General features: G+C 40.0%; 1 protein-coding gene across 1 annotated transcript in view; it reads left to right on the plus strand.

Annotated features, from left to right (window-relative positions):
• Positions 1-21333, plus strand: part of CERS3 (ceramide synthase 3) — a 126474-nt gene extending 105141 nt beyond the window's left edge. The window contains exon 10 of the mRNA XM_052660009.1: positions 21181-21333. Within this exon, the coding sequence (XP_052515969.1) occupies positions 21181-21333 (153 nt within the window). The remainder of the gene's footprint in view (positions 1-21180) is intronic.
• The last annotated feature ends 5210 nt before the right edge of the window (positions 21334-26543 follow it).

The following is a 26543-nucleotide window of genomic DNA, read 5'->3' on the forward strand; positions in this document are numbered from 1 at the left end:
TTTTATTTTTATTTCCATTACTCTAGGAGGTGGGTCATAGATGATCTTGCTTTGATTTATGTCATCAAGTGTTCTGCCTATGTTTTCCTCTAAGACTTTTATAGTTTCTGGTCTTACGTTTAGATCTTTAATCCAGTTTGAGCTTATCTTTGTGTTTGGTGTTCAGTTCAGTTCAGTCACTCAGTCATGTCCAACTCTTTGCAGCCCCATGGACTGCAGCGCGCCAGGCCTTGCTGCCCATCACCAACTCCCGGAGTTTCCTCAAACTCATGTCCATAAAGTTGGTGATGCCATCCTACCAATTTATCCTCTGTCCCCTTCTCCTCCTGCCTTCAGTCTTTGCCAGCATCAGGGTCTTTTCCAGTGAGTCAGCTCTTCGCATCAGGTGGCCAAAGTATTGGAGTTTTCAGCTTCAGCATCAGTCCTTCCAATGAATATTCAGGACTGATTTCCTTTAGGATGGACTGGTTGGATCTCCTTGCAGTCCAAGGGACTCTCAAGAGTCTTCTCCAATACCACAGTTCAAAAGCATCAATTCTTCGGCACTCAGCTTTCTTTATAGTCCAACTCTCACATCCATACATGACTACTGGAAAACCAGGGCTTTGACTGGATGGAGCTTTGTTGGCAAAGTAATGTCTCTGCTTTTTAATATGCTGTCTAGGTTAGTCATAACTTTTCTTAAAAGGAACAAGTGTCTTTTAATTTCATGGCTACAGTCACCATCTACAGTGATTTTGGAGCCCCCCAAAATAAAGTCTGCCACTGTTCCCATTGTTTCCCCATCTATTTGCCATGAAGTGATGGGACCAGATGCTATGATCTTAGTTTTCTTAATGATGAGTTTTAAGCAAGCTATTCCACGCTCCTCTTTCACTTTCATCAAGAGGCTCTTTAGTTCTTCTTCACTTTCTGCCATAAGAGTGGTGTCATCTGCATATCTGAGATTATTGATATTTTTCCCGGCAGTCTTGATTCCAGCTTGTGCTTCCTCCAGCCCAGCATTTCTCATGATGTACTCTGCATAGAAGTTAAATAAGCAAGGTGACAATATGCAGCCTTGACGTACTCCTTTTCCTATTTGGAACCAGTCTGTTGTTCCATGTCCGGTTCTAACTGTTGCTTCCAGACCTGCATACAGATTTCTCAAGAGGCAGGTCAGGTGGTCTGGTATTCCCATCTTTTTAACAATTTTTCAGGGTTGCTTGTTGTCCACACAGTGAAAGGCTTTGGCATAAAAAAGCAGAAATAGATCTTTTTCTGGAACTCTCTTGCTTTTTCCATGATCCAGCAGATGTTGGCAATTTCATCTCTGGTTCCTCTGCCTTTTCTAAATCCAGCTTGAACATCTGGAAGTTCATAATTCATGTACTGTTGAAGCCTGGCTTGGAGAATTTTGGGCATTAATTTACTGGTGTGTGAGATGCATGGGATTGTGTGGTAGTTTGAACATTCTTTGGCATTGCCTTTCTTTGGGATTGAAATGAAAACTGACCTTTTCCAGTCCTTTGGCCATTGTTGAGTTTTCCAAATTTGCTGGCATATTGAGTGCAGCACTTTCACAGCATCATCTTTTAGGATTTGAAATAGCTCCACTGGTTTTCCATCACCTCCACTAGCTTTGTTCGTAGTGATGCTTTCTAAGGCCCACTTGACTTCATATTCCAAGATGTCTACCTCTAGGTGAGTGATCACACCATCGTGATTATCTGGGTCATGAAGGTCCCTTTTTGTACACTTCTTCTGTGTATTCTTGCCACCTCTTCTTAGTATCTTCTGCTTCTGTTAGGTCCCTACTATTTCTGTCCTTTATTGTGCTCATCTTTGCATGAAATGTTCCCTTGGTATGTCTAATTTTCTTGAAGAGATCTCTAGTCTTTCCCATACTATTGTTTTCCTCTATTTCTTTGCATTGATCACTGAGGAAGGCTTTTTTTTTAATCTCTCCTTGCTATTCTTTGGAACTCTACATTCAAATGGGTATATCTTTGCTTTTCTCCTTTGCCTTTTGCTTCTCTTTTCTCAGCTATTTGTAAGGACTCTTCAGACAACCATTTGCCTTTTTGCATTTTTTTTCCTTAGGGATGGTCTTGATCCCTGCCTCCTGTACAATGTCACGAACCTCCATCCATAGTTCTTCAGGCACTCTGTCTATCAGATCTAATCCCTTGAATCTATTTGTCATTTCCACTGTATGATCATAAGAGATTTGATTTAGGTCATACCTGAATGGTCTATATGGTGTTAGGAAGTGGTGTATGGTGTTAGGAAGTGTTCTAATTTCATTCTTTTATATGTAGCTGTTCAGTTTTCCCAGCACCATTTATTGAAGAGGCTATCTTTGCCCCATTATATGTTCTTGGCTCCTTTGTCAAAAATAAGGTACCCATAGGTGCATGGGTTTATTTCTGGACTTTCTGTCTTGTTCCATTGTTCTATATTTCTGTTTTTGTGCCAGTACCATACTGCCTTGATGACTATAGCTTTGTAATATAATCTGAAGTCAGGAAGGTTGATTCCTCCAGCTCCATTCTTTTTCAAGACTGCTTTGGCTTTTTGGGGTCTTTTGTGTTTCTGTATAAATTGTGAAGTTTTTTCTTCTATTCTGTGAAAAATGCCATTGGTAGTTTGATAAGGGTCATATTGAATCTGTAGATTGCATTTGGTAGTAGAGTCATTTTTACACTATTGATTCTTCCTATCCAGGAACATGGAATATCTCTCCACCTGTTTATGTCATCTTTGATTTCTTTCATTAGTATCTTATAATTTTCGCTATACAGTTCTTTTGTCTTCTTAGGTAGGTTTATTCCTAGATATATAATTCTTTATGTTGCACTCATGAATGGGATTGACTCCTTGATTCCTCTTTCTGATTTTTTATCGTTAGTATATAGAAATGCAAGTGATTTCTGTGTATTGATTTTATATCCTACAACTTTGCTAAATTCACTGATTAGCTCTAGCAATTTTCTGATACTATCTTTAGGGTTTTCTATGTACAGTATCATGTCATCTGCAAATATCAAGAGCTTTACTTCTTCTTTTCCAATCTGGATCCCTTTTTCTTCTCTGATTGCTGTAGCTAGGACTTCCAGAACTATGTTGAATAATAGTGGTGAAAGTGGACACCTTTGTCTTGTTACTGATCTTAGGGGGAATGCTTTCAGTTTTTTGCCATTGAGAATAATGTTTGCTGTAGGCTTATCATAAATGGCCTTTACTATGTTGAGGTATGTTTTTTCTATGCCCATTTTTTGAAGAGTTTTAATCATAAATGGATGCTGAATTTTATCTAAGGCTTTTTCTGCATCTGTTGAGATTATCATATGGTTTATCTTTCAATTTGTTAATATGGTGTATCACATTAACTGATTTGCATATATTGAAGAATCCTTGTGTCCCCGGAATAAACCCAAGTTGATCATGGTGTATGAGCTTTTGATGTGTAGCATCAAATTCTGTTTGCTAAAATTTTGTTGAGGATTTTTACATCCATGTTCATCAGTGATATTGGCCTGTAATTTTCTTTTTTTGTGTTGTCTTTGTCTGGTTTTGGTATCAGGGTGATGGTGGCCTCCCAGAAATGAAGTGTTCCTTCTTCTGCAATTTTTTGAAAGCTTTTTAGAAGGATAGGCATTTGCTCTTCTCTAAATGTTTGATAGAATTCTCCTGTTAAGCCATCTGGTCCTGGGCTTTTATTTTTGGGAGATTTTTTTTTTTTTTTTATCACAGCTTCAGTTTCTGTGCTTGTAATTGGGTTTTTCATAACTTCTATTTCTTCCTCATTCAGTCTTGAGAGATTGAACTTTTCTAAGAATCTGTCCATTTCTTCCAGGTTATCTATTTTATTGCCATATAGTTGTTCATAATAGTCTCTTATAATCCTTTGTATTTCTGCATTGTCTGTTGTAACCTCTACTTTTTCATTTCTAATTTTGTTGATTTGATTCTTTTCTCTTTTTTTCTTGATGAGTCTGGCTAAAGGTTTGTCAATTTTGTTTATCTTCTCAAAGAACCAGCTTTTAGTTTTATTAATCTTTACTTTTGTTTCTTTCATTTCTTTTTCATTTATTTCTGCTTGGATCTTCATGATTTCTTTCCTTCTACTAATTTTGGGGGGTTTTTTTGTTCTTCTTTTTCTAATTGTTTTAGATGTAAAGTTAGGTTGTCTATTTGATGTTTTTCTTGTTTCTTGAGGTAGGATTGTATTGCTATAAACTTCCCTCTTAGGACTGCTTTTGCTGCATCCCATAGGTTTTGAGTTGTTTTGTTTTCATTATCATTTGTTTCTAGAAATTTTTTGATTTCTCTTTTGCTTTATTTAGTAATATGTTGGTCATTTAGAAACATTGTTTAATCTCCATGTGTTTGTGTTTCTTACAGTTTTTTTCTTGTAATTGATAATCTAATCTCATAGTGTTGTGATCAGAGAAGATGCTTGAAATGATTTCAGTTTTCTTAAATTTACTGAAATATCATTTGTGACCCAAGATGTGGTCTATCCTGGAGAATGTGCACTTGGGAAGAAATTGTATTCTTCTTCATTTGGATGGAATGTCCTGAAGATATCAATGAGATCCATCTCATCTAATGTATCATTTAAGACTTGTGTTTCCTAATTAATTTTCTGTTTTGATGATCTGTCCGTTGGTGTGAGTGGGGTGCTGAAGCCTCCTACTGTTGTTGTGTTACTGTCGGTTTCTCCTTTTGTGTCTGTTAGTGTTTGTCTTATGTATTGAGGTGCTCCTATGTTGGGTGCATAGCTATTCACAATAGTTTTGTCTTCCTCTTGGATTGATCGCTTGATCATTATGTAGTGTCCTTCCTTATCTCTTATAATCTTCTTTATTTTAAGATCTATTCTGTCTGATATGAGGATTGCTATTCCAGCTTTCTTTTGCTTCCTATTTGCTTGGAATATATTTTTCCACCCTCTCACTTTCAGTCTATATGTGTCTTTAGGTCTGAATTGGGTTTCTTGTAGACAGCATATATATGGGTCTTGTTTTCATATCCATTCAGCCAGTCTGTGTCTTTTGGTTGGAGCATTCAATCCATTTATATTTAAAGTAATTATTGATATATATGTTCCTATTGCCCTTTTCTTAATTGTTTGGAGTTGATTTTGTAGATCTTTTTTCTTTTCTTTATTTCTTGACCATATAAGTCCCTTTGACATTTATCATAAAACTGTGTGGTGGTACTGAATTCTCTTAACTTTTGCTTGTCTGGAAAGCTTTTTATTTCTCTCTCAATTTTGAATGAGATCCTTGCCAGGTACAGTAATCTTGGTTGTAGATTTTTCTCTTTCAGTACTTTAAATATACCCTGCCATTCCCTTCTAGCCTTCAGAGTTCCTACTGAAAGATCAGGTGTTAAGCATATGGGGTTTCCCTTGTATGTTACTTGTTGCTTCTCCCTTGCTGCTTTTAATATTCTTTCTTTGTGTTTAGTCTCTGTTAGTTTGATGAGTGTATGTCTTAACGTGTTTCTCCTCGGGTTTATCCTGTATGGGACTCTTTGTGCCTCTTGAACTTGATTGACTATTTCCTTTTCCATGCTGGGGAAATTTTCAATTATAATCTCTTCAAAAATATTTGCGTACCCTTTCTTTTTCTCGTCTTCTCCTGGGACCCCTATAATTTGAATGTTGGTGTGTTTGATATTGTCCCAGAGGTCTCTGAGACTCTCCTCAGTTCTTTTAATACTTTTTACTTTATTCTGGTCTTCAGAAGTTATTGCTACCATTTTATCTTCCAACTCACTTATTTGTTCTTCTGCTTCAGATGTTCTGCTATTGATTCCTTCTAAAGTATTTTTAATTTCAGTAATTGTGTTGTCTGTCTCTGTATATTTATTCTTTAATTCTTCTAGGTCCTTGTTAATTGTTTCTTGCATTTTCTCCATTTTGTTTTCAAGGTTTTTGATCATCTTTACTGTCATTATTCTGAATTCTTTTTCAGGTAGTTTGCCTATTTCTGCTTCATTTATTTGGACTTCTGTGTTTCTAGGTTGTTCCTTCATTTGTGTAGTATTTCTCTGCCTTTTCATTTTTTTTTTTTTAACTTATTGTGCTTGAGGTCTCCTTTTCCCAAGCTTCAAGGAAAGTTGCATTTTTTCTTGAAGGAGGTTGAATTCTTTCTTCCTTTTGGTTTCTGCCCTTCTTAGGCCATGTCCCTGGTGGCTCAGATGGTAAAGTGTCTGCCTACAATGCAGGAGGCCTGGGTTCAATCCCTGGGTCGGGAGGATCTCCTGGAGAAGGAAATGGCAACCCACTCCAGTACTCTTGCCTGGAGAATCCCATGGACAGAAGAGACTGGTGGGCTGCAGTGCATGGGGTCGCAAAGAGTCAGACACGACTGAGCGACTTCACTTTTACTTTCTTTCACTTTAGATTGGTCCAGTGGTTTGTGTGAGCTTTGTATAGGGTGAGATTTGTGCTGACTTGTTTGTTTATTTGTTTTTCCTCTGATGGGCAAGGCTGAGTGAGGTGGTAATCCTGTCTGCTAATGATTGAGTTTATATTTTTGTTTTGTTTGTTGTTTAGATGAGGCGTCCTGCACAGGGTGCTACTGGTAGTTGGGTGATGCTGGGTCTTGTATTCAAGTGGTTTCCTTTGTGTGGGTTCTCACTATTTGATACCCCCTCAATGGCACTCCACTCCAGTACTTTTGCCTGGAAAATCCCATCGATGGAGGAGCCTGGTGGGCTACAGTCCATGGGGTCGCTAAGAGTTGGACACGACTGAGCGATTTCACTCTCACTTTTCACTTTCATGCATTGGAGGAGGAAATGGCAACCCACTCCAGTGTTCTTGCCTGGAGAATCCCAGGGACAGGGGAGCCTGGTGGGCTGCTGTCTATAGGGTTGCGCAGAGTCAGACATGACTGAAGCGACTTAGCAGAGGGTTAGTTCTCTGGTAGTCTAGGGTCTTGGAGTCAGTGCCCCCACTCCAAAGGCTCAGGGCTTGATCTCTGGTCAGGAACGAAGATTCCACAAATGGTTTGTTTTGGCATTAAGTGAGATTAAAACAAATATCCAAAAATGAGAAACAAAAGATTATCCCCAGACAAATGGCATTGAAAAATCAGGAAAATAATAATTAAAATAATCGAATGTAAATGTATACATATACACCCATGAGCAAAGTCCAAACAGTCCAACAAAAATAAAGTACATAGATTGAACAGGCAAACAAAGGAAATAAAAAATTATATTTACCAGTTAAGAACAAAACAAATTAAAGCACAAACTGGAAAACAAAACTAAAGCAAGGTGCCAAGTGGAGAATAAAGCCTTGAAAACAAAACTAACAAATACGTTGAGTGGAAAGGAGAGACAGGAAAGAGGAAGAAGAGATGCAAAATTAAATAGAGGTAGATAAAGAAGATTTATATATGTTTAAGATTAACTGCAAGGGGAAAAGAACAGTAGGAAAAGCAAACGAATAAATGTAGACAAAATAATAATAGGTTTAAAAAATTAAAATTAAAAGAAGAGGAAAAAAAAAGAAAAAGGAAAACTCCACAGAACTGCAAAAGCCCAATGCAGAGGCAGAGGTTTATAACAATAAAAAATGTGACTGAAAAAAAAGAAAAAGCTTAATTGGATTTCATAGTGCCAATAAAATCAACAACTACAACAGAGGGGAATAAAAACAAAATTCTGAAAGATTCTACAGAACAAGTCAAAACATAAGAATAATAAATGTTTTTCTTGAGTCACTGCTGTCAGAGTCCTTTCCCTCGCTGGGAGTCACAGTCCACCTCACCTCCCTAGGATGCCCTCCGACACTGTGCTGATCTCTGGACTTGTGGGGCAGCTCAGTTTCCAATCTGGTCCTACTCCTGTGTGTTCTTGCCTCCAAGGTCCACAGCTATCAGAACTAGTGAGTGAGTTTTCTTTTGTGGCAGCTCTCAATGACTTTTTATGTATTCCATAAACACAGAGTCTTCCTAGTTGATTGTGTGGATTTAATCTGCAGCTTATACAGTTGGTGGGAGGGATTTGGGTTTTTTTCCTTAGCCACACTGCCCCTGGGTTTCAATTGTGGTTTTATTTCCACCTCTACATGTGGGTTGTCCACTGGGGTTTGCTCCTGAGGTGGCCCTGGAGGACTTGGGTTTGGCCCTGTGAGGGCCAGGTGTGGAGGAGGTGCAGCTGCTTGGGTCGCAGGGGTTCTGGCAGCACCAGGTACTCAGTGGGGGTTGGCAGCTAGGGCAGCAGGAAATATAGTGCTCTAGAAGGGTATGGCGACCAGTATTGGCCAATATGCTCCAGTATTCTTGCCTGTAGAACCTTCCTCTCTGACAGAGAAGCCTGGCAGGCCACAAAGAGTCGCAAAGGGTCACAAACAGTTGACACGACAGAAGCGACCCTGCACGCATAGATGCAAGACATTTTTTGCCTGTGGCAGCTCTGCCCCAGTGAGGATTGAGCATGAAGGTGGCACAGCTGCTTGGCTTGCAGGGGCCTTGGCAGCACCAAGTGTGCAGGGACACGGACTGCCTCCACGGCAGGAGTCATGGCCCTATCGGAGTCTTTATTCAAGCCTTTTGTAGCTGGCGATCAGAAGGCCTCTTTGGCCAGTCTTTCTCCATAGCTCTGCTCCTTCAGGCACTTAGAGGGCTCCCTTGTCTAGGGTCCTTCTCTGTTGTTCAGTGTGTCAGGAACATAGAGGGCACCCCTGATTGGGGTCCTACTCTGCAGATCCACGCATCAGGCACTTAAAGGGGCACCCTGGGTTGGGTCCTACTCTATAGTTCAGTGCCTTGGTAGTTTGATGGGCCAGCCTCTCTGTTGTTCAGCTGCCATTACTGGCCTGTCAGGGGAGAGAGGCTATGGTGATGGCTCCACCCCCTACACGTGACTGAGCAGTATCGTCTTGCTTCCGTGGCTGCCTGGGTTTCCTCCACAGGCATTTCCCTCCACAATCTCCTCCCTCATATCCCCTCAGTCTGTCTCTCCGCAGTCAACAGCAGCCCTCGCCCTGGGATTGCGCCACAATCCCTAAACTCCAGCTCCCAGTCGCTGTCCATTCCACGTTCCTGCCCGGCATAGGTATGGCTGCAGCAAGGACTGTCTGATTCTAATTCAGTTTGCACTGCCATAGATCAGCTGTTTCACTCTCAGCCTTAAATGTTTCTCCTCTGACTCAGACAGTTGCCCCGATGTGGGGATCAGACCCCTGCTTCAGTTCCCCCACCCACCGAGGGCTGGTCCAATTCTACCGTGTGTGTGTGTGTGTGTGTGTGTGTGTGTGTGTGTGTGTGTGTACATGCTCAGTCACGTCTGACTCTTTGTGACCCCATGGAAATTAGCCACCAGGCTCCTCTGTCCATGGAATTCTCCAGGCAAGAATACTGGAGTGGGTTGCCATTTCTTTTTCCACCAGTCCTCCGAATACTGTTTTTCCCCCAGTTCCTTTGTCCTACCGAGTTTTGCATGGTTCTGTATATTCTTTTCTGCTGGTCAGGTCCTCCTGTCTGCTCTCAGCTGGTGTTCTGCATGCGCTTCTGTGTCTGAAAGTGTATTCCTGATGTATTCCACGTCCACTGACTCCTCCGCCATCTTCAAGAGTGTCTCTTGCCCGACATCCTCGCCATCAGACATTTCAATAGTTACCAGTTTGATGAACATGAGATTTTTGTCTTATTTTAATTTGCATTTTTCTTATTACTAAGCTTGAGCATTTTGTATAATTGTCAATAGCTATCTCTTCTGTGAATCATCTGTTTATATCTTTTGTCTGCTTTTCTGTCATGTTGGATTTTTTCTCTTAATGGTGCATATGAATTATTTGTTTGATGCTAACATTTGAAACAAACTTTGACATTTAGATTTTAGTACTCATTTTCTGGGCTGTATACTTAACCCTCTGTCTTTTCATGGTTATTTCCTAAATGTTGCTTACTTAAATCCTGAAGATTTTTTTCAAAATGGTTTTGTATATTTTTGCCCAGTTAGAGTTGTGGAGCTCTCAGGCGATTGAATTTAAAATTGTGCTGAAAGGATGCAGAATGCATAGAAAATACACTAATTTTAATGGTTTTAATCCCCAAAGCACAGTATGTTTATGATATCAAATCATTTTCTACATCACAACTTGATGATTACCACAGTCTTTTAAACTTACTTTCAGGTACTATAGAGAATATGAAAGAAATCCATGCACTTTTATCAAGAGCCACATTTTATAATCTGAGTTCTTCTCCACTAAACTGAGTCACTGAGCTGGCTGGGATCAACTACTGTAGCTTTAATCTCCTCTGGAAAATAAATGTGACTGACCAGATGTTCTCCAGAATCCACCTATTGCTAAAACTTACTTTTTCTCTTAGAAGTTCATTTTTAAAAGCCTATAAGCCTTAGAAAAGTGAAATAATTTCTTAAGGAAATTAGATATATAGATAGCAGCAAATTTAATGAAAATAAACACCCTCTGTGGAAAATAGAATATATTTTGTACTGGTGAGTTCACTTCACTTCACTTCAGTCGCTCAGTTGTGTCCGACTCTTTGCGACCCCATGAATCGCAGCACGCCAGGCCTCCCTATCCATCACCAACTTCCGGAGTTCACTCAGACTCACATCCATTGAGTCAGTGATGCCATCCAGCCATCTCATCCTCTGTTGTCCCCTTCTCCTCCTGCCCCCAATCCCTCCCAACATCAGAGTCTTTTCCAGTGAGTCAACTCTTCGCATCAGGTGGCCAAAGTACTGGAGTTTCAGCTTTAGCATCATTCCTTCCAAAGAAATCCCAGGGTTGATCTCCTTCAGAATGGACTGGTTGGATCTCCTTGCAGTCCAAGGGACTCTCAAGAGTCTTCTCCAACACCACAGTTCAAAAGCATCAGTTCTTCAGTGCTCAGTCTTCTTCACAGTCCAACTCTCACATCCATACATGACCACAGGAAAAACCATAGCCTTGACTAGACGGACCTTAGTCGGCAAAGTAATGTCTCTGCTTTTGAATATACTATTTAGGTTGGTCATAACTTTTTTTCCAAGGAGTAAGCGTCTTTTAATTTCATGGCTGCAATCACCATCTGCAGTGATTTTGGAGACCCCCAAAATAAAGTCAGACACTGTTTCTACTGTTTCCCCATCTATTTCCCATGAAGTGATGGGACCGGATGCCATAATCTTCATTTTCTGAATGTTGAGCTTTAGGCCAACTTTTTCACTCTCCTCTTTCACTTTCATCAAGAGGCTTTTTAGTTCCTCTTCACTTTCTGCCATAAGGGTGGTGTCATCTGCATATCTGAGGTTATTGATATTTCTCCTGGCAATCTTGATTCCAGCTTGTGTTTCTTCCAGTCCAGCGTTTCTCATGATGTACTCTGCGTAGAAGTTAAATAAGCAGGGTGACAATATCCAGCCTTGATGTACTCCTTTTCCTATTTGGAACCATTCTGTTGTTCCATGTCCGGTTCTAACTGTTGCTTCCTGACCTGCATACAGATTTCTCAAGAGGCAGGTCAGGTGGTCTGGTATTCCCATCTCTTTCAGAATTTTCCACAGTTTATTGTGATCCACACAGTCAAAGGCTTTGGCATAGTCAATAAAGCAGAAATAGATGTTTTTCTGGAACTCTCTTGCTTTTTCCATGATCCAGTGGATGTTGGCAATTTGATCTCTGGTTCTTCTGCCTTTTCTAAAACCAGCTTGAACATCTGGAAGTTCACGGTTCACATATTGCTGAAGCCTGGCTTGTAGAATTTTGAGGATTACTTTACTAGCGTGTGAGATGAGTGCAATTGTGCGGTAGTTTGAGCATTCTTTGGCATTGCCTTTCTTTGGAATTGGAATGAAAACTGACCTTTTCCAGTCCTGTGGCCACTGCTGAGTTTTCCAAACTTGCTGGCATATTGAGTGCAGCACTTTCACAGCATCATCTTTCACGATTTGAAACAGCACAACTGGAATTTGGAAAAATTTGCAAAACTGGTGAGTTGGGACTGTTTAAAAAGCAAAGCAACCTTTGAGCCTAGTTCTGAGGATCAAGAAGAGGCACTCTATGTATACAGACCAGTCACCAAAAATTGGGAGCCATGAATGAGCCAGCTGTAGGGTATGTTTTCAATTCTGCTTTGACTCCCACTCAGGACTAAGGAAGCTGAGACATGGCCTTGGTCCTGTACTCTGTGTCTGAGACATTTGACACCAGCCAGAGGAAATTACCATGTGATGTTATAGGTTCAACCATTTTTTCATGAGCCCCCCCCCAAAGAAAAAGGATAACTAGGAAAAGTTGGAAGTGTGTCCATTGCTTCAGGATTCTCCTGTACTTGGGTGAATGAGTCTTTGAACATGGTTCAGTTAAGCTCTGTGCCCCTGCTCCTAGAACATGCCTTTCAAAGCGGAAAGTTGACTTCATTTGCCTTTAATCTAGGGGAGATCATTTCTGTCCTAGTTGCAGAGTTTCTGTTTCTCTCAGGGTATGGGATGCTCTCAGACAGACTTAATTGCCTGCCTTCTTTCACAGTGACTGTGACTTCAACACCATCCTCTAATGCAAGTCTTCTCTGCCCTTTTGGAGTGCCAGGCTAATGATATTTGCCAGTACTGGTGCCACTGGTGATGTGGGGGTTCCAAAGCCCTTATTAAGACCAGTAATGAGTTCTCTTTTTTACAACTAACTTGTTCTTCATTCTTTTCACCATCACTTTGTAAAACTGAAGGGAGTTGCTGAGGAGAGGAAGGAGGTACTTTTAAAAGACCTTGCAGAAATTATACTCATGAAGTTCCAATTGTGGAATGAATAACATTGTTAATATGTATTCTAGAGGACCAACATCATTTTTGGAAAACAACCAGTTAAATATTAGATATCTTTGCTAATTCCATAAAGTTATCTAACGTTATCAGAGTAGTAATATGTCTGTAATGACACAACTAACCCTTAAACAAGGGCAGCTGGCAGCAGGTAATAAGGAGCGTGTGTGCTGCAACGTGCTTAGCACATGTGAGAGTTGTGCACCCAGTGACTACAGTCCTTTAGTTGCTGAAGCCCAGATTCACCCTTTACTCTTCAAAGGAGGTCCTTGGATATTTTTGGATCCTTCTTTTTGCATGGATTTTCTTGGGTCCTTAATGATTTGTGGGATGGGTTAGAGCCAACGAGTTACATTAGACCAGTTCTACAAGCTCAGGGACAACTAAGAAATAGGGAAGTAAGGGGTACTGGTATGCAGAGAGCAAGCAAAGAGAAGGGCAATACAAGAAAAGAAGCTGGCTGACTCCAAGAGAAGTCTCACTGCTGCTGGTACAAGCAGTCTTTTCATCTCATCAAGGCAGACAGGTAGAGTTCCAGAAAACACTGTGGCTTGACTTTTAGCAAGTATTTATTATTAGATTCCTTGTTCCCCTAGAGCTTGCTTGACTTATTTTTTATTTTTATTAAGTATTGTAATTTCTGGAAAAGATTTACCTTGTGAGAAGGTACTTTGCAGAATATAGATTGTAGTTTATATCTTAAACTTTCTGGATTTCAGCTGATTTAGAAAAGCGTCATTGTTTTCTAGCACACCTTAGTCAAGGTTTTTTAAACTCTGGGTTGAAAATCATTAATAGGTTGCCAAATCAGTTTTTTGTCATTTTTAAATGAAATAGAGTGGAATAAAGTATGTCAGTGTCTGTCTGACCCCCTGGATGCCCTGTCTCTCCAAGTATTCCAGCAGGGGTTTGTAGAGCACTGTGGTTCAAAGTGTCTAAGTTTAGATCAGGGTTTTCATCCTATCTGCCTCTCATGATTATGTGACCTTGAAAAAGTTACTCAACCCCTCTAAGCCTCATTTTCCTCCCTATTAAAGTAAAGAGAAGGGTGCTATATCCTAGGGTTGCTGTGAGGAGGAAATGGTATTGTTCATACTAACTGCTTAGTTTGGTGCCTGGCACATGGACATTTATAGTGTGGGGGTCTATAGCACCTTCATTTATAATTACCAACACTTGGAAGCAACTAAGATGTCCTCCAATACATGAGTAGATGCATGACTGTGGTATGTACATCCAGACAATGGAATAGTCTTCAGCAGTAAAAAGAAATGAGCTATTAATTGTGAAAAAACAGCTCATTTTCTTTTTATTTAGTAATGTTCGTTACTAAGTGAAAGAAGCTAATTTTAAAAGCCAAATACTATATTATTCTAACAACAAGGCATTCTGGAGAAGACAAAACTATGGCAAAATAAAAAGATCAGTGACTGCCAGTGATTAGGCAGCAGGGAAGGATGAGCAGGCAGAGCACAGAGGATTTGCAGGGCAGTGGTAAAAAATAACCCTTTAAGGATGCCATTGTTGTTGTTGTATTACAGGTAGCATATACAAGATGAAATTGAATATAATATGAGGTTTTATTAATATTTATTTCCAATTTACATTATTAAAGTTTGTATAATGTGCAACCATTCATCATTCATCTAACAACTCTTACTAATAGGAAATCCTTTCTGAGCTTCACCACCAAGGGCAGTGGTTCTCCATTCTATTGGACCCACACTCCCTTCGCTAGCCTGAATTTAAATTCCTAGGTAATAGCACTCACCCAAAAGCATAATTTCAAAAAAGCAATATAGTGCCACAACTGTAATAAAAAAGAAATAAGATGAAAGACATTTCTCTTAAATATGCATTCAATGTGTAACATGTACATGAGAGCACTAGAGAATGTACTGTGTTGACAGGTGCTGTGTTTGCTTATATGGAGACTCACTATGAGTGGAGCAGCTGCAAATTCAGATGCTGCTGCTGCTGCTAAGTCGCTTCAGTCTTGTCCGACTCTGTGCAACCCCATAGACGGCAGCCCACCAGGCTCCACCGCCCCTAGGATTCTCCAGGCAAGAACACTGGAGTGGGTTGCCATTTCCTTCTCCAATGCATTAAAGTGAAAAGTGAAAGTGAAGTCGCTCAGTCGTGCCCAACTCTTAGCAACCCCATGGACTGCAGCCTACCAGGCTCCTTCGTCCATGGGATTTTCCAGGCAAGAGTCCTGGAGTGGATGCATTCTTAAATGCCACTGGTAGAGTTGCCATCCGTGACATGGCTTTCTGAAATTGTAAAGTTCTGAACAAAATAAAGTATAGTCTTCCTTTGATTTATGTATGTAGCTGCATTCCTGAAGAATTGAGAATATAGTAACAACCATGCAAGAATTCCTGTGCCTGAATGTAAAATGGAGTTAGGTTCCAGGCCTGGATAATTACAAATGCAGGTCTGGCAGGACATTTGGGTGTCATGCACATTGTAAGATGTATGGCATCCCTAGCCAATGCTCACTAAAAGTCAGCAGTGCTCAGAAAGTCAATCTTTCTGACTCTGAGGATGTCATACATTTCCAAAGTCCCTATCTGGTCCAAGCCCTCTTCTTAGAGGTGAGGGTACTGAATGTAGGATGTGGCTTCAGGCTATGGTGAGCATCCTCCAAGATGAATTTATCTCTCAGCTAAAGCAGCTATTCAAGTCCTGAGAAAGGGGTGGAAATGGACTTCCCTGTTGGTCCAGTGGTTAAGAATACACCTGCCAATGCAGGGAACACAGGTTCAATCCCTGGTCCAGGAAGATCCCACGTGCCACAGAGCAACTAAGGGCGTGTGCTACAACTCCTGAGCCCAAGCTCTGGAGAGTGAGAGCCTCGGCTGCTAAGCCTGTGTCCCACAACTACTGGAGCCTGTGCGCCTGGAGCCCGTGCTCCACAAGAAGTGAAGCCACTGCAATGAGAAGCCTGTGCACCACAGCTAGAGAGCAGCCTCTGCTCTCTGCAGCTAGAGAAAGCCCGAGTGCAGCAAGGAAGACCCAACACAGCCATAAGTAAATAAATAAATAGCTTTTAACGGAGTGGAAAGATGCTAGTATGCCTTCTAAGAAGAAATTAGGGGTGGAGTCAGTGGTGACTCAGACGGTGAAGAAACTGCCTGCAGTGCAGGAGACCCAGGATCAATTCTTGGGTCAGGAAGATATCCTGGATAAAGGAATAGTAACCCACTCCACTATTCTTGCCTGGAGAATCCAAGGGACAGAGGAGCTGGTGGGCTACAGTCCATGACGGGGGGTGGAGGGGGGTTACAAAGAGTCGGACAGGACTGAGCGACTAACACTTTACACTTTCACTTGCAGGGAGAAATTTGTTTCTTTGTTCTGATTCAGATTTCCCCTTGTTCCCTACAAAAATCATTTAAATAATGAGGAGAGCCAAGGGGCATTGTCCACAAAAGCAAACATCAACCAAGCATGGGTCTTCCCTGAAGGACTCTGTCTGCACTCTGATCCTGGCTCCCAGCCAGCTGTGGAAAGTTTGCCTTTCTCTGTTGCATCCGATTTTTTTTCCCCCAATTTTTATTTTTAGTTATTTATTTTTAATTAATTATTTATTTTACTCTACAATATTGTATTGGTTTTGCCATACATTGACTTGAATCTGCCATGAGTGTATGTATGTTCCCCATCCTGAACCCCCCTCCCACCTTCCTCCCCATCCCATCCCTCTGGGTCATCCCAGTGCACCAGCCCCAAGCACCCTGGACTGGCAATTCATTTCACATATGATATATATGTTTCAATGCCATTCTCCCATATCATCCTGCCCTCACCCTCTCTGTTGCATCTTAACTGATGTGATGCCAAGTTTATTCCTCAGGGTTTACAGTGAGCTTTGTTTATTTTGAGACCCTTTCTATGTTGTAGAAAAAAGCAGAATGTACCGAAAAAGGGCCTATGGAATTGTATTTCTATTTCTGTGATTAAGACAGCAGAATGTGTATATTGTTGTTGGCGGTGTTGTTTAGGCGTTTGCACAAAGAAATGTTTGGTTACACATACCCCAAGAATCTCCAGACTCCAGAGGTGGTCGATTTTAGTCTTCAGGTCACAAAAGGGAAAACCCTTATGGTTATAGATGTCATTTTGAAAAATGATGTGTGAGGAAACAGTCTCACCTTCCATATTTTTTTTCTGCTCTAGATTAGAATTAATAGATACGTTTGTGAACCAGCTTAGAGAGTCAGAGATCATGTCCAATGCTGGCCTTGCACAGAACTTGAGTTCTTGGTATTGTTTTAATAGTTCACACCATCTTTTATCTTTTGTAGTGAAGTCTAATCTGTGACAATTCCATCTGCCTTCCTTGGGAACAATTTTATTCCTCTAGGAGTTTTCCTGGCAAAATTCCTTTCAGAACACTGTGAAGCCAAGGAAAAAGATATAACTCTTTATTAAGAACTGTCTTGGAAGGACATTCCTGCATAAAGAAAACAGGAAACATCCTATCCCTCAAAGTAAAAATATCCTGACAACCAAAGTGCCCACATGAGTAATATTTTACTTAGCAGATGTTTATTGGGGAAAACCATCATGTTTGCTTTATAACAAGAAATACTTTTGTTTTGTTTTTAAACTTATCATCAGTAAAATATTTTTGTACTGTTGTACAGATGTATGAATTTCAACACAAGTGTAGATTTGTGTAGCCATTGCTATAATCTGGATATAGAATAATTCTATCACTCCAATAGCTACTCCCTCTACCCCAGCTCATGGCAGCACTTATCTGTTCACCATCCCTACAGTTTAGTCTTTTAAAGAATGTCATGAAAAGTACATTAGTATGTCTTTTGGTAGGTAACCTTTTGAAACAGACTTTTAACTTAAAGCCTTTGAGATTCATCCAGTGTCTTATAAATATCAGAAGTTTGTCTCTATTTATGGATGCACAACTGCTTACTAATTTACTTGTTGAAGAACATTTGGATTGCTTTCAATTTTTGGCAATTATGAATAGAGTTTTTGTAAACATTTGTTTTTGTGTGAACATTAATATTGTATCTGTCTCTAGGATAGATCCTCAGGGGTAGGAATGCTAAGACAAAGTGTCTATACCATTTTGCATTTCCATCAGCAATGTATAAGAGTTCCTTCCAGTCCCTCTGCATCCTTGTCAGCACTTGGTATTCTCAGAATTTTTAATTTTAATTCTAATTTTAGAATAAAATTCTAATTTTAAATTTTAATTTAAATTACATTTTAAATTTAATCATGATTTTAATTTGCATTTTCCTAATGGCTCATGATGTTGAACATCTTTTCATGTGGACAGCCTGTATCCTCATAGAAGTGTCTATTTTTATATATTTTCCCATTAAAAAATTTTTTTTTCACATTGTTATGAGAATTTTTTATTATCCTACAAGTTAAATATAAGATTTGCAAATAATATCTCCCAGTTTGCAACTTGTATTTTTATTCTCTAAACTGTTTCTTTTACAAAGCAAAAGTTTTAATTTTGATGTAGTACAGTTATCGTTTTTTTAATGGAATATGCTTTTTGTATCATGTCAAAGAACTCATTACTCAACCCTAGGTTGTATGTTTTCTTCTGAAAGTTTTGTAGTTTTATATTTTACATTTAAAGCTATGATTCATTTTATGTTAACATTTGTTAAGGTTAAAATTTACTTTCTAACTATGGATTTCTAATTGCTTCAGCATCAATTGTTGAAAAGACTACCCTTTCTCCATTGAATTGTTTTTGTACCTTTGTCAAAACTCAATTGGCCATATTTGTGTGAGTCCATTTCTAGATTCTCTTTTCTGTTTCATTGATCTATGTGTTTACCCCTTTGCTAATACCATCCAGTCTTTATTACTGTAACTTTATAGTCAAGTCTTAAAATTGGGTAATTCAAGTTTTCCAATTTTATTCTTCTTTTTCATAGTTGCCATCTCTATTCTAGTTCCTTTGCAGCTCCATATAAATTTTAGAATCAGCTTATCTATAAGAAATCTTGCTAAGACTTTAATTGGTATTATGTGGAATCTATACATAAATTGGGGGATAATTAACATTTTTACTGTATTAAAACTTCCAAGTCATGAGCATAGTATGTCTCTTTAGTTATTTAGATCTTTGATTTCTTTTATCAGAGTTTTACATGAAGATCCTATACAAGTTTTGTTATACTTGTACCTAAGTGTTTTGTTTTGTAAAACTATTGTAAATGTTCCTCATTTTTAACTTTCTGTTTTAGTTGGAAATTTCTAGTCATGTTGGTTTACTATGGCTGGTGTAACAAACTGCCACAAACTTGGTAGCTTAAAACAACAAAACTTCACTTTCTGAAGTTCTGGAGGTCAGAAGTCTATGATCAGTTTTGAGTAGAAATCAAAACTGTGTGGCAGGTCTGTGTTCACACATGAAGGAAATCAGTTTGGCTCTTCTAACTGCTGGTGGCTGCCAGCACTCCTTGGCTTGTGGCTATATCACTGCAATCTACCCCTATCTTCATATTCCTTTCCTCTGTGTCAGATCCCCTCTGCCCCTCTTAGGAAGCCATGATCATCTCTCATCTCAAGATCCTTAATTTAATCACATGTGCAAAAACCTTCACCATGTAAGTTAGCTGTCACAGATTACAGGAATTAAGACATAATATTTTTGAGGACATTTTCAGCTTACTATGTGAGAAGGAAATGGCAGCCCACTCCCGTATTCTTGCCTGGAAAATCTCACAGTTGGAGGAGCCTGGCAGGCTACAGTCCATGGGGTCGCCAAAAGTTGGACACAACTAAGCGACTTAACTTACTTACATTTACTACATTTATGTTAGTGTTTAGAAATCAAGATTGTGTGTGTGTGAGACAGAGAACAGAGACATAAAGAAACAGACACACACAGAGGGATAGATTGTGTATGTTGACCTTTTATGCTGTAGCCTTAGTGCTAAACTCATATGTTAATTCTAGGAGTTTTGGGGTTGATTCTTTATATTTTCTATGTAAATAATTATGTCATCTGGGGATTTCCTTGGCAGTCCAGCAGTTAAGCCTCCACACTTTCAAAGCAGGGGGTCCAAATTCGACCCCTGGTTGGGGAACTAAGATCCCACATGCCATGTGGCATGAGCAAAAAAGTAAAAATTTAAAAAAAATATGTCTTCTACAGATAAAGATATTTTTATTTATTTCTTTTTCCTGCTTTATTTCATTGAATCGAATTTCCAATGCAGTGTGAATAGGAATGGTGACAGTGGACATCCAGACTTGTTCCTAGTCTCAGAGGGAAAGCATTCAGTCATTCACCATCAAGTAGTCCTTCTTTGCAGAGAAGTTTTCAAAGTTTTTTGTTTTAAATCATGAATGGATGTTGAATTTTGTCATATGATTTTTCCGCATCAGTTAGTGTAATCATTTCCCCTTCTTTATGTTATTAATATGATGGGTTACATTCACTGATTTCCAAATATTGAACCAGCTTTGCATTACTGGGACAAACCTCATGGTGTACTATTTTTTATACATTGCTAGTTTTGATTTGGAACATTTTATTGAGGATTTTAAAGTCTGTGTTCATTAAAGATATTGTTCTGTAGTTGTATTTTCTTATACTGTCTTTGTCTGGTTTTGGTATCAGGGTAATCTGGCCTCATAAAGTAATTTGGGATGTGTTCCCTCTTCTTTTTTTCTGGAAGAGATTTGGTGTTTTTTCTCCTTTATATGTTTCATGGAATTTGCCAGTGAAACCATCTGTTCCTGATGATACTCTTTTTCAGAAGATTTTAAACTACATATTTAATTTTTTTTCATGGTTTTAAGACTACTCAGGTAACCTCTGTTTTCAGTTTTGTTGATTTCTCATCTCTGTTATTTCCTCCGTTTTGCTCACTTTGGGCTTATTTTTCATTTCTTTTTTCCCCTAGTTTCTTAAGTTGGAAGCTCATATCAATAGAGCCTTTTCTTCTTTTGTAATATAAGCATTTATAAGGTACACATTTCCTTTTAAGCACTATTTTAACTACATTAACAAGTTTAATGTGTTGTATTTTTATTTTAATTAAAAGTATTTTCTAGTATTCCTTGAGACTTACTCTTTTGATCCCTTGATTTATTTATAAGGTGTTGTTTAATTTCCAAATGTTTTGAAATTTTCCTATTATCTTTTGATATCGATTTCTAGCTTAATTCCATTAGGACATGAAGATACTTTTCATAATTTCGATTAAGTTTGTTAAGGTTTGTTTTATGATTCCTTATATGTTCTATCTTGGTGAATGTTTGGTTGTGTGAATGAATATGTGTTTTCTCTGAAGGGAGTCATACCTCCGAACTGGCCCCATTTGTTTGCTCATTCACCTAAGAATCTTTCTGTAAGGTTGTCACTCACAGCGCATTGTTTTCTTTGTCCAGAGCATCCGGGATGTGAGAAGTGATACTGAGAGTGAGCATGAAGAGGAGGAAGAGGAGAAGGAAGAAGCCACGGAAGGCAAAGAGACAGACCGTTTGAAGAACAGCCTTGGGGCCAGCAGGCACCTCATCCCCAATGGTCAGCATGGCCGTTAGCTTGAAGCCCACGTAGCTCCCAGTGCACAGCACACCGTGAGGGCTGCGGGGAGTGGGACGTACTCCCTCCTCAACTGTTGTGGCCTCAGGACCCAGAGGGACCACAGATTTTGCCCTTCCTTCTTTATCACCACCTTCCCCTCTCCTAAGATGTATTTAACAAAATGTTGTTTTTGTGTTAAAATGTTGACTATAAGCATACAAGTGGATTTTACTGGAGTTAGGACTCAGGCTTCAAAGATTTCTCCAGAGAACCCTTCTAGTTCTAATTGTGCCCATTCATGCATTTGAGACACTTGGAGCCAACTTGGTTGTGGGCCTTCCCCTTGCCACCTTGCCTGTGTTTATGATGGTTTGAGAAGTGCTAAGGCAACCCACCTTTTCCAGGTGTGTTTGGCCACAGAAATAACTCACTTCCCAAAAGTGAGCTAGAGTTACCAAAGGAACAGTGGTGGCAGGACCAAACTAAGGGGCCAGGCTTCAGGGCTCACAAGCTCTCTTCTGCTGTGGAAAGTATTTAAGCCTTCCATGCTGTGTGCTGCGTCTCTCCAATGGGAAGACCCAGACATGCCCTTTCCCCTCACAGGGATGGAGTAAGGATCAAATGAGATAATAATGGGCATGAGAGTGCATACTGTAGGCTGTGGTGTTCCTATTACCGGACCCTCTCTCTACCCTGACCCCAGCCCTGACCCTCTCTCCACCCTGACCCCAGCCCTGACCCTCTCTCCACCGTGACCCCAGCCCTGACCCTCTCTCCACTCTGACCCCAGCCCTGACCCTCTCTCCACTCTGACCCCAGCCTTGGCCCTCCTTTCACTGTGATCCCAGCCCTGTTTGGGAGAGCAGCCTGGTGAAACTTGACACTGAATGGGCCTGAACAAAAGGCATAGTCTTGAAGAATTCCTTTTAAATGTGTCTGGAGACCCCTAGAAATGCACGTACCCAGAAAGCTGTTTCCACTTTATTTGGTGACTGTTTTTTATTTCCCCAAAGGTAATTCTCACGTCCCCCAGGTTCTCGTCCCTCAGACTCCATGGCCAAGAGAACGGAGTTTGGGCCCCACTCCTTGTGTTTTGCTGGTTTCTCGTTTCCTCTCTGAGAGGGATGCATCCCTGTTGTGTTCTGAGCCACCCCCTCAGCCAGCAGAGCTGCCCAGCAGGCCATGGGGTCCATCAGGGCACTGGGCCCAGGTCAGGCTGCTCCCCGAGTCACCAAAACTCAAGAAGCCCAGCATCTGGGGTGCAGCATGCACCTGAGCTCCTGAGTGAAGGAAGTCTTGGAAACAGAAGGTGATGCTGCACTATAAATCTCTGCAATCCAAGCCAACCAGAGTGCAAAGCAGTAACGCAGAACAAGAGAAAGTCTGGAGAATGCCCCCAAGTCAGCGTCACCTCCTGGGCCACCTACCTCTTTGGAAGGACAGGTAGGGGCTGGTAGGTTAGTAGCCACCTCTCAGCCCCCACAGGGGTGCTTCTCCTAAGGCTCACATGCAGGCACCTCAGGCATTCTCAGGTGGCTGACTGAGGAGAGGCAGAACCTTACAGGGGAAGAGCTGAGCAGAATATGCAACTTTTCCCCACCTAGTCTCTCATATTTTTTGGTCACATTTTGCATCTTCACCCTGTTTTGCTGAGGGTCCATATAACAAAGCCAAGTAAGTGGAAGCTGAGACCATGGGAACTAGTAAAGCCCACACAGGCTCCACCAATGGGGGCCACAGCCCCTGCAGCACAAATGACACTGTATATGGTAAAGGTGTTGGCAGTTTTTTTTTTTTCCCAGTAAAAGTATTTTTTTTAACCTTCAGAATTCTTTCCCAACAAAATTTCTTTTTGAGGAATCGTTAGAACAACAGAAAAAATGTGTCAGGTTTCTCTGTATAATATCTGCTTTTATGAGTACAATAACACTATATGTATAACATATATTATAAATCTCAAATGCCTCCACTTACAGCTGTTCAAGCATAGCTGTTGAATTATTATTATTATTATTTTTTTGGTGAAAGGTCACACTAAGATATTATTTTTATTTTCCAGTTAACAAAAACATTTTCCTTGATTTATTTTGGTCTCTGTACCAAATATCTTCTTGCTTGAAGTAAAAAAGTGTTTAGTTGTTGCATTATCCGCCAGTTCTTTTTTTTCTTATTTGAACATCGAAAGTACAATTGATAAGCAAACTCCAACTGCCTATGGAAAGCTGGAAGCACCAAACTACCTCCGAAGAGGTAGAGATTCATCTTTTATAACATCTTTTAGGGCTTTTGTGGTTAATTTTAAGGCTGGCTGACCTCTCTTTTTACAGGAAACAAAAGCTCATACTATACACGAAATGGCTTTATAAAAATGTAGTCCACCATGCCACCAGTATTATTGTAATGGTAATAATTTACAATAAAACAAAGACAGAGCCCTGTGTGTGTGGTGGTTGAGTAGATTCAGCTTGGCTTCCTAGAGATTATTTCTGGTCTTATTGAGTGGTGGAAACAAAGACTTGCCAGTCTTCTAGAAACACCCTGCAGGGAATCAGGAGGAACAGTGAGGAGACCAGAGCCAAGTTAGGACCGAGGGCCACTGGCCTTGGGATACAAACACCAGACAAGGAGACATGCAGATCAGGCCTGACGAGGGTGAGCCTCTCAGCTGTGCACAGTGCAGACAGACAACAACTTGTGGACTGGAGACTAGCCTGAGCCCTGTGACGCAAGGCCCTGAGGAAATGCTGAAGAGCGTGGCCCTAAAGGTGTTTTCTCAGCCCCCTTTTCTGTACCTACCCATCAAAGGTAGAGGAGGAAATAGGGTCTATTGATGGTTCAACTGGCTGTCCATCAGAATTACCTGTTGAGGTTTAAAACACACCTTGCCTGCTCCACATTTTATTTCATACTTTTGGGATGAGAAAAAAACTGCATTTTAACCAAGCCCAGGTACTTCTAAAGAGCAATCAGGATTCTGTGTGACCCCCACCTAGTTTTATTCCTGTGTGGACTTTGCATGCATGCTGTTGTGTCTTACTAGCAGTTTCATATGCTAATAAATGAGAATAGACAATGATACAGAATATTTACTCCAAAATAAATCCAAATATAAAGGAGAAAAGGAAACCTGAGAATAGTCAACGCAAATAGAAAACACTACAAGAGTGATACACTGGTTATTACAATGCAGTGTTGTTGTTTGTTTAGTCACTAAATTGCATCCAACTCTTTTGCAGCTCCATGGACTGCCAGACTCCACTGTCCATGGGATTTCCCAGGCAAGAACACTGGAGTGGGTTTCCATTTCCTATTCCAGGGGATCTTTCCAACTGAGGGATCAAACCCACATCTCATGCATTAGCAGGCAGATTCTTTACCACAGAGTGACCAGGGAAGCCCAAATTACCAAATCCAAATTTATGAGTAATTACATCCATATGATTATCTCAATAGATGCAGAGAAAGCCTTTGACAAAATTCAACATCCATTTATGATAACCGTCCCCCCCCCCCCCCAGAAAGCACGCATAGAAGGAACATACCTCAACATAATAAAAGCCATATATGATAAACCCACAGCAAACATTATCCTCAATGGTGAAAAATTGAAAGCATTTCCCCTAAAGTCAGGAACAAGACAAGGGTGCCTGCTCACCACTACTATTCAACATAGTTTTGGAAGTTTTAGCCACAGCAATCAGAGAAGAAAGAGAAAGAAATCCAGATTGGAAAAGAAGTAAAACTCTCACTGTTTGCAGATGACATGATTGTCTACATAGAAAACCCTAAAGACACCAACAGAAAATTACTAGAGCTAATCAATCAGTATAATAAAGTTGCAAGATATAAAATTAATACACAGAAATCCCTTGCATTCCTATATGAGAAAACAGAGAAATTAAGGAAACAATTCCATTCACCACTGCAATGAAAAGAATAAAATACTTAGGAAGATATCTACCTAAAGAAAAGACCTATACATAGAAAACTACAAAACACTGATGAAAGAAATCAGAGATGACACAAATATGAGAACTATACCATGTTCATTGATCGGAAGAATCAATATAGTGAAAATGAGTATACTACCCAAAGCAAACTATAGATTCAATGCAATCCCTATCAAGCTACCAACAGTATTTTTCAGAGAACTAGAACAAATAATTTCGCAATTTGTATGGGAATACAGAAAACCTCGAATAGCCAAAGCAATCTTGAGAAAGAATGGAACTGGAGGAATCAACCTGCCTGACTTGAGGCTATACTACAAAGCTACATTCATCAAGACAGTCTGGTACTTGCACAAAGACAGAAATATTGATCAATGGAACAAAATAGAAACCCCAGGATAAATCCACACACCTATGGACACCTTATCTTTGACAAAGGAGGCAAGAATATACAATGGAGAAAAGACAACTTTTAACAAGTGGTGCTGGGAAAACTGGTCAACCACTTGAAAAGAATGAAACTAGAACACCTTCTAACACCATACACAAAAATAAAATGATTAAAGACCTAAATGTAAGACCAGAAACTATAAAACTCCTAGAGGAGAACATAGGCAAAACACTCTCCGACATAAATCACAGCAGGATTCTCTATGATCCACCTCCCAGAGTAATGGACCTAATTACACTTAAAAGCATTTGCACAACGAAGGAAACTATAAGCAAGGTGAAAAAACAGCCTTCAGATTGGGAGGAAATAACAGCAAATGAAGCAACTGACAATTAATCTCAAAAATATACAAGCAACTCCTGCAGCTCAATTCCAGAAAAATAAACAATCCAATCAAAAAAGGGGCCAAAGAACTAAACAGATGTTTCTCCAAAGAAGACATACAGATGGCTAACAAACACATGAAAAGATGCTCAACGTCACTAATTATCAGAAAAATGCAAATCAAAACCACAATGAGGCACCATCTCACACCAGTCAGAATGGCTGCCATCAAAGTCTACAAACAACAAATGCTGGAGAGGGTGTGGAGAAAAGGGAACCCTCTTACACTGTTAGTGGGAATGTAAACTAGTACAGCCACTATGGAGAACAGTGTGGAAATTCCTTAAAAAACTGGAAATAGAACTGCCATATGACCCAGCAATCCCACTGCTGGGCATACACACTGAGGAAACCAGAATTGAAAAAGACATGTGTACCCCAATGTTCATCACAGCACTGTTTACAATAGCCAGGTCAAGGAAGCAACCTAGATGTCCATTGG

The sequence above is a fragment of the Budorcas taxicolor genome, chromosome 21 (assembly GCF_023091745.1).
Source record: "Budorcas taxicolor isolate Tak-1 chromosome 21, Takin1.1, whole genome shotgun sequence".
NCBI lineage: Eukaryota > Metazoa > Chordata > Mammalia > Artiodactyla > Bovidae > Budorcas > Budorcas taxicolor.